The sequence below is a fragment of the Oncorhynchus keta genome, chromosome 11 (assembly GCF_023373465.1).
Source record: "Oncorhynchus keta strain PuntledgeMale-10-30-2019 chromosome 11, Oket_V2, whole genome shotgun sequence".
Lineage (NCBI taxonomy): Eukaryota > Metazoa > Chordata > Actinopteri > Salmoniformes > Salmonidae > Oncorhynchus > Oncorhynchus keta.
Genome location: NC_068431.1, coordinates 49229732 through 49243599, shown reverse-complemented (window position 1 = coordinate 49243599; position 13868 = coordinate 49229732). Strand labels below are relative to the sequence as shown.

General features: G+C 43.7%; 1 protein-coding gene across 2 annotated transcripts in view; it reads left to right on the top strand.

Annotated features, from left to right (window-relative positions):
- ppp3ca (protein phosphatase 3, catalytic subunit, alpha isozyme) overlaps positions 1-13868 on the top strand; it is a 58790-nt gene that overhangs the window by 29977 nt on the left and 14945 nt on the right. For both annotated transcript variants that reach the window (XM_035781095.2, XM_035781094.2), the window contains exons 2-3: positions 1328-1528; positions 12617-12741. In XM_035781095.2, the coding sequence (XP_035636988.1) occupies positions 1328-1528; positions 12617-12741 (326 nt within the window). The remainder of the gene's footprint in view (positions 1-1327; positions 1529-12616; positions 12742-13868) is intronic.

The window sequence follows — 13868 nt, the reverse complement described above, 5'->3', positions numbered from 1 at the left end:
GTTTCCTGTCGCATTACAGTATTATTGGCTTTCTCATCCGAAATGACGGCACCCTTTGGTTGGAACACAGCACAACCCGTTCCCTCTTTATAGGGATCGGAGATACATATAGTAATTACTCAGAGAGCTTTATCTGCCACCACTATGTTGAGCAAACTTTTGTTAAGATGTTTATACATACTGGATTGTTGACTCTCACTAAAAAAAAAAGAGGTTGTGTTATCTGGGGAAAAATCACGTAGATTGTACATTTACAGCAATTCAGAAATTATAATATACTGTGGAAGCATCCATAATTAAAGTAGGCCACATTTTGGAAGAATTTGTTGACAGAACTTTTCCCCTCTGCCATTTCTGCATAAAGAAGAAAAAGTTTAACTTTCTTTGAGGTGTCTTGAAGGGCGGGGTTAGCTTTGTGCATATAAGCACCATAATTGAACGGGCTCAGCAGGTTTAACCAACGTATTTGAGGATTGAGTATCTGTTTTAGGCATTAGTTGTAAAGTGAATTGTAGAAGCCGGTACAGTGAAGACATCTAACTAGCCTGCGGCAATCCCTTGTTGTGTCCTTACGGTGGTACGCAAACGTTCAGCACCAGCACGAACCAAAACAAGAGGCTGGTCGCTGTTTCAGCACCACGGCCGTTAAACAGCGCCAGGCAGCTCATAAGGAAATGTTTCAAAGCACATGTGTTGGGCTCTGTCTGCAGGTCTGCTGATAGACACTCTGCGACGCTTTTATTGCCATACTGCTCTCAGACTATTTGGAATCCGGCATCTGAGGATGTCTAACGGTTTCCCCCTGTGAGCTGGCTATACAACTGATGCTCTGTGTTCAACTGATATACCGTGTGAGGGTCTCTAAGGGGAGTGGTCTTTGTTCCCTGTCTCGTGATGGTTTGATTTGATGGGTCTGTTTCCTCTTCTCATTGGCTCTCATCTTCCCCGCCCTCTATATCTGGGGCCCTCAGAGTTTGGATTGGATTGTACTGTACTACATGAAGTCATGTTCCCTGGTACAATACATCCCGCAGAGGGAACTAATGTCATAGGAAGGACAAGCTAGCTAATTTAAAATAATCCTCTGCGCCATCAGTCTGGACCAGAGTTAAAGTAGCTTGCAAACATTATCACATAAAGTAAGCATTTTTTTTTTTTAACAAAACATTATGCGATTAGAATTCTCTGGGATCTTTCCCCGTGCTTAACTTTAAGTCTGAAGTATTTGTGTCCTAGCCTCAGAGCAGGTGATCACGGACTGTCTCGACGTCCCATTGGGGTGTGTTGTCTCACCTCACTGTGTTGTCTCACTGTGTTGTCTCCACAGCCGTGCCCTTCCCCCTGAGTCATCGCCTCACGTTGAAGGAGGTCTTTGACAGTGAGGGGAAGCCCAGGGTGGACCTGCTCAAAGCCCACCTCACCAAGGAGGGCCGCGTGGAGGAAGCCGTGGCACTGCGCATCGTCAACGAGGGCGCCGCCATCTTGCGCCAGGAGAAAACCATGCTGGACATAGAAGCACCAGTCACAGGTGAGGAATAGAGATCACCTTTACCTTTTTGACTTTGGTGAAACAAACGTTGACTAACGTTCATATCACGCTCCAACAGGGTGGAAGGAAGACAGACCTGTCAGAATAGATATGATTTCTTCTGGTTACTTGGTCCAGTGGCGAGTGAGAACGAGTATTATGAGTGACTAGGTTGCTGTGAGAGTGGGTCTGTGGGTCTAAAGTGCTTCAGACTGAGGGACTCTTTTATAAGCAGGTTAACGTGAGAGTGAGTCTGAGCTCTGGAGCAAACCTGCACTGTAGAGAACTTGGTATTTTGGCTATCTGGGAGAATGTACTTTCGTTTGATGTATAAATGTATGTGTGTGAAGGTGTCTTACTGTACTATGTCTATAAGCAAATATTTGTGGGCAAGTAGAGTGTCTGAAAGTGAAACAGGAAGACAAGCATAGCGAGACTGGGAGTGAGTGTGCAAATGAATGACCTGAAATACAAAAATAAACTCCAAAGCACCTGACTGGAGTTGAAATGAAGATGAAAAGTAGAGACGGCAAAGCAGGACTCTCTATATGCAGAGTCCCATATCAGGTCGCTGTCACTTTCAAGTGTTACAGGCATGTAAGAATAATATATCTCTCAAGCACCTCAAGCGCTCTGTATCTCTCTTTATCTTTCTTTTCAAGTATCAGAGCATCAATGTTGAGTGTCGTTTGAAGATACCTCTCAGACAGGCACTTGTACATGATGAGGACCAGAGTATACTGAGGCTTGTTCAACCAATCATAGAAGTACAGCGGTTTGTCACCTCACCTGCATTTAAAGGGTTTGACTCCAAAACGCAATAAACACACATTTTTCACATTTAGCTTTTTTTTTTAAAATCTGAAAATGAATTGTTCCTTTCTATGAACATTTACTTTAGATGTGCTTTAGAATGTGTTTCGTTGCAAAACGTGATATCGGACACTATGCGCTGTGTCCTGAGCCATGTGCTTAGACAGTTGGGACATTGACGTTTCTGCATTATGATGTGTTTACATGACACTACAACATTCTATGGCAGCCATTTTATCTCCCATGAACAGAATGACAATTATGATGTGTTTAGCCTACATGACCCTTCAGCCATGTTAGTACCCCATTAACATCACACATGGAATTTAGTTTAAAAATATATATATATTACAAATTCAAAGAGTTTGCCAAACTCTCTAAATATATGACTCTGGCTAGATCCACTGTCCAGATGCATGGAACATTCCATATGTTTCTTGTCACTAGCGTAAAAGTTAATCATTTGGCGAATAATTTCCATTATATTTGTCTGTTCAGTCATAAGTTAGTTTTTTCGAAATATCTTTTCCACACTTAGGAATGTAATCGTATTACAGTTTTATTTTTTTTTACCATCGCTAGGACCCAGATCTCAATACTTAGGTCACTTTTTCAAAACTTCACACAGATCTCCTAACCAACTTTCAGCTTGGCACATCAGTTAATTTCACATCCAAAATGCACGAACACTACCAAAACACTTCATACAGGTCTCAAATCAGCTCATTCTTCCATAACACGAGCAAAGGTTGTCACCCAACAAGCACACTGTCAGTCATAAATCAACAACCTATTAAAAACACCAACAACAGGTAGCATTGCGCAATGTTTTCTTTTGTCAAATGTCTTTACAAGACAAGAATGACACCTCTCTACTGTTTAGAATTCATTGCAGTATATGTTACATCTAAACCAGTTCTTTAAATAGCCTGTGCAAAAAGTGTTTTGTTTCATTTTGTTGAGACATTTTTGTTGCCTAAATTAAGTTCCAAAGGCAGTGCGCACCGGCACACAAATCATTTTTTGATAATTTGTTTTTGTTTTTAAGGACACGTAACTGTGGATCATTTGGCCAATATCGCTTGTCAATTGATGGCGCTGGCAGGGCCCAATTGTAGTTTTACAGTTGTTGTCTTTCTCTTTTTCTACTCTCGGATCTGAATGGGTCTCTCGGATCTGAATGGGTCTCTCGGATCTGAATGGGTCTCTCGGATCTGAATGGGTCTCTCGGATGCGAACCAGACCTCCACGGTCCTTGTCAGAACGGGGCTGACTGTCCTGGGGTCCATTTGGAACGTGTCTCTGTTTTTTGAAGATGTATCTATGCATATGGGAGATCCATTTCCATCTTTTTAGACCCGTGAAGACCTCTAACTGGTCTCTCTCTCTCTCTCTCTCTCTCTGTGTGTGTCTCTGTCTCTGTCTCAAACCTGTCCCATTATCTGCTCGCATGGAGCAGTGCGCATTTCCTATCTCTCAATTTGACGTATCTTCCCAGGTTCCTCAACATGGTTGCAGATATACTTTCCGGGGGGGTCCTATCTCTACAGGATGGAGACTGCACCCCTCGGCTGTTTGCCCAGATATGGGACCAGTTCAGCACGGTCGACGTAGATCTTTACGCATCGCGTGCAAAAGTGCATTGTCGTCTGTTCTTCTCAATGAAGGATCTGGGCGCTCTGTTGGGAATGGAGACTTTGGCGTATCAGCGGCCTCTGACCCTACTCTATACGTTTCTTCCGGTGGACCTCATTCGTGGAGAGGGTCCGACAGGAGGGTCTGTTGTTGATTCTGGTGGCTTCCCGTTGGCCCAGACGACCCTGGTTCCCGGAGATCATCTGCTTGTTGGGCGGGGGACCCGTGGAGGGATATATTGTCCCAGGCGCACGGGAGAGTTTGGCACCCACAACCGCAGATATGACATCTGTGTCTGTTGTGCGCTTTACACATGTACTCTACATGACCAAAAGTATGTGGACACCTGCTTGTCGATCATCTCATTCCAAAATTACGACCATTAAAATGGAGTTGGTTCTCCCTTTGCTGCTATATCAGCCTCCACACCTTTGGGAAGGCTTTCCACTAGATTTTGGAACATTGCTGCGGGGACTTGCTTCCATTCAGCCATTAGAGCTTTAGTAAGGGCGGGCACTGATGTTGAGCGATTAGGCCTGGCTCACAGCCGGTGTTCCAATTGATCCCAAAGGTGTTCGATTGGGTTGAGGTCAGGACTCTGTGCAGGACAGTCAAGTTCTTCCACAACGATCTTGACAAACCATTTCTGTTTGGAACTCAGTTTGTGCACGGGGTATTGTCATGCTAAAAGAGGAAAGGGCCTTCCCCAACCTGTTGCCCCAACGTTGGAAGCACATAATCATCTAGAATGTCATTGTATGCTGTAGCGTTAAGATTTCCCTTCACTGGAACTAAGTGGCCTAGCCGAACCATGAAAAACAGCCCCAGACCATTATTCCTCATCCACCAAACTTTACAGTATGCACTATGCATTCGGGCAGGTAGTGTTCTCCTGGCGTCCACCAAACCCAGATTAATCTGTCGGACTGCCAGGTGGTGACCCGTGATTCATCACTCCAGAGAACGCGTTTCTACTGATCCAGAATCCAATGGCAGAGAGCTTTACACCACTCCAGCCGACGCTTGGCAGTGCACATGGTGATCTTAGGCTTGTGTGCCGTGCGGCTGCTCGGCCATGGAAACCCATTTCATAAAGCTCCCTACAAACAGTTATTGTGCTGACATTGCTTCCAGTGGCAGTTTGGAACTCGGTAGTTAGTGTTACAACCGAGAACAGACCATTTTTAGGCTCTACGCGCTTGAGCACTCAGCGGTCCCGTTCTGTAAGCTTGTGTTGCCTACCACTATGCGGCTGAACCATTGTTGCTCCTAGACGTTTCCACTTCACAATAACAGCATTTAGAGTTGACCGAGGTAGCTCTAGCAGGGCAGAAATTTGACAAACTGACTTGTTGGAAAGGTGGCATCTTATATCTGTGCCACGTTGAAAGTCACTGAGCTCTTCAGTAAGGCCATTCTACTGCCAATGTTTGTCTATGGAGATTGCATGGCTGTATACACCTGTCAGCAACGGGTGTGACTGAAATAGCCAAATCCACTCATTTGAAGGGGTGTCTACATACTTTTGTATATATAGTGTATATGGATAGGACCAAGGATATCTGCATTGTGAGCAGCGTTTGTATTTTTCTTTGCTAAATCCAGCTCGGGGTAGGGCCCTTTCTAAGCCGCGTCTCTCTCATTGCACTGTGGAGGCTATGTCCCTGGCATATGACACCAAAGGATAATGGTTGCCTAGCGGTATGCATACTCACTCCACTCGGGGTGTGACAGCTCCTTGGGCATTGTTCAAGAGCATGATGAGTGGGGATACCTTTGCTGCAGTAAGTTCGGGTTTCCCACATACCCTTTGTGAGGTTTTATCACTTGGATGTAACTGCTCCTAGTGTGGCTCCTAGGGTTCATATGGCTGGCTCCGGGAGTGGGCTGTGGTGGCAGCGTGTCAGTACACATAGCCAAGTTGCAGCAGGTTCTTGTTCCCTATATGGGGCTCTGACAGTTCAGTCCTCATCAGGCTCTGACAGTTCAGGCTTCTCCAGTATGTATTAGGGAAAAGGATGACTTCCGTAAGCCCTTTTTGGAGTCGATGAAAAGTGTGTGTGCTTGGGCTGCCACGGGCCTCCGAGTTTGGTATCATCTGAGCCGGGTGGGGCTTAGCATCCATTGGTCCGTAGGGCGTGATTTCAGTTTTCTTCAGGTGAATATGATTGGTCGTTGATTTCGAGGTATGTTATACCTCGTTCCCTCCTTCAGGGAACAATAGTTATATTCATAAGTGTTCATTCTCTTGTACAGTGACTCCACTCAGCCCACAGCGATGGTAGAGCTGAACAGCCCGACAGTCCAGACAAATCCACACTACTGAGCATGAACACATCCCAGCGAAAGCTGCTTGGCTGCTGGAGCACCCAGGTGGTTCAAATGGACTAAGATACCCTTTCAAAACACTAGGCACCTTTTTGGATATTGTAAACATGAGAAGCAATTGCGAGAGACCGAGAGCATTTACATGAGTGTGCATGCGTGTGTTTGTTGTAGATAGACATGTGAAATAGCTTTCTGGTAGTACTGGAGAACAATAATACAAGTAGACCTATTTACCATTACATCTAATCACACAGAATGTATACCTATTTACCATTACATCTAATCCCATAGCAGGTAGACCTATTTACCATTACGTCTAATCCCATAGCAGGTAGACCTATTTACCATTACGTCTAATCACATAGCAAGTAGACCTATTTACCATTACGTCTAATCCCATAGAAAGTAGATCTATTTACCATTACATCTAATCCCATAGCAGGTAGACCTATTTACCATTACATCTAATCACCATAGAAAGTAGATCTATTTACCATTACATCGAATCCCATAGCAGGTAGACCTATTTACCATTACGTCTAATCCCATAGCAGGTAGACCTATTTACCATTACGTCTAATCCCATAGCAGGTAGACCTATTTACCATTACATCTAATCCCATAGCATGTAGACCTATTTACCATTACGTCTAATCCCATAGCAGGTAGACCTATTTACCATTACGTCTAATCCCATAGCAGGTAGACCTATTTACCATTACGTCTAATCACATAGCAAGTAGACCTATTTACCATTACGTCTAATCCCATAGCAATTAGACCTATTTACCATTACGTCTAATCCCATAGCAAGTAGACCTATTTACCATTACGTCTAATCCCATAGCAAGTAGACCTATTTACCATTACATCTAATCACATAGCAAGTAGACCTATTTACCATTACGTCTAATCCCATAGCAGGTAGACCTATTTACCATTACGTCTAATCCCATAGCAAGTAGACCTATTTACCATTACATCTAATCCCATAACATGTAGACCTATTTACCATTACGTCTAATCCCATAGCAGGTAGACCTATTTACCATTACATCTAATCACATAGCAAGTAGACCTATTTACCATTACGTCTAATCCCATAGCAAGTAGACCTATTTACCATTACGTCTAATCCCATAGCAAGTAGACCTATTTACCATTACGTCTAATCCCATAGCAAGTAGACCTATTTACCATTACGTCTAATCCCATAGCAGGTAGACCTATTTACCATTACGTCTAATCCCATAGCAAGTAGACCTATTTACCATTACGTCTAATCCCATAGCAAGTAGACCTATTTACCATTACATCTAATCCCATAACATGTAGACCTATTTACCATTACGTCTAATCCCATAGCAGGTAGACCTATTTACCATTACATCTAATCACATAGCAAGTAGACCTATTTACCATTACGTCTAATCACATAGCAAGTAGACCTATTTACCATTACGTCTAAACCCATAGCAGGTAGACCTATTTACCATTACATCTAATCACAAAACATGTAGACCTATTTACCATTACATCTAATCACAAAACATGTAGACCTATTTACCATTACGTCTAAACCCATAGCAAGTAGACCTATTTACCATTACATCTAATCACAAAACATGTAGACCTATTTACCATTAACATCTAACCCCATAGCAAGTAGACCTATTTACCATTACGTCTAAACCCATAGCAAGTAGACCTATTTACCATTACGTCTAAACCCATAGCAAGTAGACCTATTTACCATTACATCTAATCACAAAACATGTAGACCTATTTACCATTACATCTAATCACAAAGCAAGTAGACCTATTTACCATTACATCTAATCACAAAACATGTAGACCTATTTACCATTACATCTAATCACAAAACATGTAGACCTATTTACCATTACGTCTAAACCCATAGCAAGTAGACCTATTTACCATTACATCTAATCACAAAACATGTAGACCTATTTACCATTACATCTAATCACAAAACATGTAGACCTATTTACCATTACGTCTAATCCAATGGAGGCTGCTGAGGGGAGGACGGCTCAAAGTAATGGCTGGAATGGAGTCAATGGAATGGTATCAACCACATGGAAACCATATGCTTGATACTATTCCATTAACTGTGTTCCAGCAATTATTATGAGCCGTCCTCCCCTCAGGATCCTCCACTGGTCTAATGCCATAGCAAGTAGACCTATTTACCATTACGTCTAATCCCATAGCAAGTAGACCTATTTACCATTACGTCTAATCCCATAGCAAGTAGACCTATTTACCATTACGTCTAATCCCATAGCAAGTAGACCTATTTACCATTACGTCTAATCCCATAGCAAGTAGACCTATTTACCATTACGTCTAATCCCATAGCAAGTAGACCTATTTACCATTACGTCTAATCCCATAGCAAGTAGACCTATTTACCATTACATCTAATCCCATAGCAAGTAGACCTATTTACCATTACATTTAATCCCATAGCAAGTAGACCTATTTACCATTACATCTAATCCCATAGCAAGTAGACCTATTTACCATTACATATTTACATTTACATTTAAGTCATTTAGCAGACGCTCTTATCCAGAGCGACTTACAAATTGGTGCATTGACCTTAAGACATCCAGTGGAACAGCCACTTTACAATAGTGCATCTAAATCTTTTAGGGGGGGGTGAGAAGGATTACTTATCCTATCCTAGGTATTCCTTAAAGAGGTGGGGTTTCAGGTGTCTCCGGAAGGTGGTGATTGACTCCGCTGTCCTGGCGTCGTGAGGGAGTTTGTTCCACCATTGGGGGCCAGAGCAGCGAACAGTTTTGACTGGGCTGAGCGGGAACTGTACTTCCTCAGTGGTAGGGAGGCGAGCAGGCCAGAGGTGGATGAACGCAGTGCCCTTGTTTGGGTGTAGGGCCTACATCTAATCCCATAGCAAGTAGGTTCTCTTCTGTACTCATCAACCTGTTCTACTCTCCCCCATGTCTGAATCCCCTGTCATACTACGGCCATGGAGGGAGAGGAAGGCTGGAGTAAGGCAGTAGAGGACACAGGATCTCACCGTTTACCATACTACATCAGCAGCTATTGTTCACTTGGACTGGGCCCATTTGCTTTGTCAGATAACTGCCCATTTATCCCGTGTTTAAACAGGTGATTACATTGAGATTAGAAATCTATTTGTACGCTGGTGCCTGCCTGTCCTTGTTCGTGTGCTATAATTTAGTTAGAAGTAGGCACACTGTGTGTCACCGACATTAGGGGTCATAGGTTCTTCGAATTCTAGTTTCATTTCATTTGGTATTAGTATCCATTTTCATTTCATTCCTGCTCTGAAAAATGCATTGGTTGCCATTGTGCAGCATGTGTTACCAAGATATACTAGGAGTTGTGAACATGATAAATAGACATAGCCCAATGTACAGATGGCTCCTCCCCTGGCACTGAGTGATTGATTGGTGGACTGACTGACGAAATGGTTGATTGGTTGGTGGGAGATGGTAAATGGAGACGGGATACCTTAGTTACAGTACAATGGGGTAGTCCTTCGACCCTCTGGTGAACAAGCGCCACAAACATGAGGGTCATATGCTTCATTTGTTGAGCATGAATAATGGATGATGATGTGGGTATCAGTGCAAAGACATTCTTAAGAATAGAGTTGCAAAGTGTGGATCTCTATGTAAGACGACTGTATTTAGCACTGTTTTAGAGTGTCTGTGCTTAGTCTTACGTTTGTGTGTGTGTGTGTGTGTGTGTGTGTGTGTGTGTGTGTGTGTGTGTGTGTGTGTGTGTGTGTGTGTGTGTGTGTGTGTGTGTGTGTGTGTGTGTGTGTGTGTGTGTGTGTGTGTGTGTGTGTGTATTTATGCATTCATGTACTACTACTTACTGTATGTGCTGTGTACATATGCTATTTGTGCGTGTGCGTGCAAGCATGTGTGCGTGTGTTGATTGCTTTACTCACACAAGCAGAGGCTCCCAATCGCGTTGCTCTGAGCTTTGAGTGGACAAAAGGCCACAGTGGAGCTGATAGAGGGAGACCGAGGCAGACGGAAGGAGGAGAGGGAGGGTGAGTGGGAGGGAGAGAGTGGTGATGAAAGAGAGGAGACGGGGAAAGATGACGAAATGAGATGCAGGTTTAGTCTGTAAAGCCACAGTGTTGAGCACCCAGGGTCCAGTTGTTATTGTCTCCAGGGGATTGGAACCAGCCAGCCAGAGTCCCAGCCTCCCAGGCTCCCTCCCCCAAGGCCCAGGGTCCCTGAGCCACACCCACCTCCTACTGGGGGTAGAAAGAGAGAGGCGTCTGGGGCCAAACACCCAGGCAGCATCGCCATGCCAACACCACGCGAGGGCGAGATGATATATAGAAACTTCCATTTATTTCATTATTTATTGTCATAAAAATCATATCACCATGGCAACAGGAGTTTGCAACTTCTCGCAGCTCTCTTACACACTCTCTGAGAAAATCACTGAACCGAGAAACAGCATAAATCTTCTACTGTCTAATTTACACAGGAAAAGCATGCATCACACAGGCACTCTCTTTTTCTCAGTACCACACACGCAGACTTACAAGACTGCAGACACACACACTTTATCACAAAATTGAAGTCGGAAGTTTACATACACCGTAGCCAAATACATTTAAACTCAGCTTTTCACAATTCCTGACATTTAACCCTAGTAAACATTCCCTGTCTTAGGTCAGTTAGGATCACCACTTTATTTTAAGAATGTGAAATGTCAGAATAATAGTAGAGAGAATTATTTATTTCAGCTTTTATTTCTTTCATCACATTCCCAGTGGGTCAGAAGTTTACATACACATTAGTATTTGGTAGCATTGTCTTTAAATTGTTTAACTTGGGTCAAACGTTTCAGGTAGACTTCCACAAGCTCCCACAATAAGTTGGGTGAATTTTGGCCCATTCCTCCTGACAGAGCTGGTGTAACAGAGTCAGGTTTGTAGGCCTCCTTGCTCGCACATACTTTTTCAGTTCTGCCCACAAATGTTCTATTGGATTGAGGTCAGGGCTTTGTGATGGCCACTCCAATACCTTGACTTCGTTGTCCTTAAGCCATTTTGCCACAACTTTGGAAGTATGCTTGGGTCATTGTCCATTTGGAAGACCCATTTGCGACCAAGCTTTAACTTCCTGACTGATGTCTTGAGATGTTGTTTCAATATATCCACATAATTTTGCTTCCTCATGATGGCATCTATTTTGTGTAGTTAGACCAGTCCCTCCTGCAGCAAAGCACCCCCACAACATGATGCTGACACCCCTGTGTTTCAAGGTTGGAATGGTGTTCTTCATCTTGCAAGCCTCCCCCTTTTTCCTCCAAACAGAACGATGGTCATTATGGCCTAACAGTTCCATTTTTGTTTCATCAGACCAGAGGACATTTCTCCAGAAAGTACGGCCTTTGTCCCTGTGTGCAGTTGCGAACTGTAGTCTGGGTTTTTTATGGCAGTTTTGGAGCAGTGGCTTCTTCCTTGCTGAGCGGCCTTTCAGATTGTGTCGATATAGGACACGTTTTACTGTGGATATAGATACTTTTGTACCTGTTTCCTCCAGCATCTTCACAAGGTCCGTTGCTGTTGTTCTGGGATTGATTAGCATTTTTCGCACCAAAGTACGTTCATCTCTGGGAGACAGAACGTGTCTCCTTCCTGAGCGGTGTGACAGCTGCGTGGTCCCATGGTGTTTATACCTGCGTATTGTTTGTACAGATGAACGTGGTGCCTTCAGGCGTTTGGAAATTGCTCCCAAGGATGAATCAGACTTGTGGAGGTCTACAATTTATTTTCTGGGGTCTTGGATGATTTATTTTGATTTTCCTATGATGTCAAGCAAAGAGGCACTGAGTTTTGAAGGTAGGCCTTGAAATACATCCACAGGTACATCTCCAATTGACTCCGATTATGTCAATTAGCCTATCCGAAGCTTCTAAAGCCATGACATCATTTTTAGAATTTTCTAAGCTGTTAAAAGGCACAGTCAACTTAGTGTATGTAAACTTCTGACCCACTGGAATTGTGATACAGTGAATTATAAATGAAATAATCTGTCTGTAAACAACTGTTGGAAAAATGACTTGTGTCATGCCCAAAGTAGATGACCTAACCGACTTGCCAAACTATAGTTTGTTAACAAGAAATGTGTGGACTCCAACCTAAGAGTATGTAAACTTCCGACTTCAACTGTATATAAAATGCCGTTGTGTACTGTATGTAATGCTAACAGATCCAGTAATAATGTGTTGATCTTTTCTCATGCTGTGGGATTTGATGTTTTGCAGTGTGTGGGGACATCCATGGGCAGTTCTTTGACCTTATGAAGCTGTTTGAGGTGGGTGGCTCGCCGGCCACGACGCGTTACCTCTTCCTGGGAGACTATGTGGACCGGGGATACTTCAGTATCGAGGTAAGAGACCTTTAGACTGGGAGGCATTCCTGCCGTTTCCACATGGAATGAGAGACAAATGGCGTCTCTGACGACTCAAAAACACTGCTGCTGCCTCGCTCCCTGTGCCACTCCGTGTGCTGTGCTATGCCCCTGCGCTGCTATATTGAAGGAGCTATAGTGCACTGAAGCACCGCAAAAACACCACGCGGCCAGCTTCCCCCGGAATCTTCTGTGAGGAGGAAGGAGGAATCATCCAATCGCATGCAATCGATGCTGACAAGTTGCATTTGCATAAAGGAAGGCTCTCCCGCTGGCCTGAGGGGTTAATTATCCGCAAACAGACTGGCTCTACCAATTGTCATGATTATCATACTATATCTTTACCAGCTGTCACCAAATCAATGGCTGGGGGTCCTCATCTGATATATACTGAACAAAAATATAAACCTAACATGTAAAGTGTTGGTCCCATGTTTCATGAGCTGAAATAAAAGATCCAAGAAATGTTCCATACGCACAGAAAACGTATTTCTCTAAAATGTTTGTTTACATCGCTGTTAGTGAGCATTTCTCCTTTGCCAAGATAATCCATTCACCTGAAAGGTGTGGCATATCAAGAAGCTGATTAAACAGCATGGCCATTACACAGGTGCACCTTGTGCTGGGGACAATAAAAGGCCACTCTAAAATGTGCAGTTTTGTCACACAGTGCCACAGATGTCTCAAGTTTTGAGGGAGCATGCAATTGGCATGTTGACTGCAGGAATGTCCGCCAGAGCTTTTGGCAGAGAATTGAATGTTCATTAATCTATCATAAGCCGCCTCCAACGTCGTTTTAGAGAATTTGGCTGCACGCCGAACCAGCCTCACAACCCACAGATCATGTGTAACCACACAAGACCTCCACATCCGGCTTCTTCAATTAGGGGATCGTCTGATACCAAACAGACTGTCGATAAATCTGAGGAGTATTTCTTTCTGTAATAAAGCCCTTTTGTGGGGAAAAACGACTTCTGATTGACTAGGCCTGGCTCCCCAGTGGGTTGGGTTGGCTCCAAGTGGGTGGGCCTATGCCCTCCCAGGCCCACCCGTGGCTTCGCCCCTGCCTACTCATGTGAAATCAATAGATTAGGGCCTAATGAATT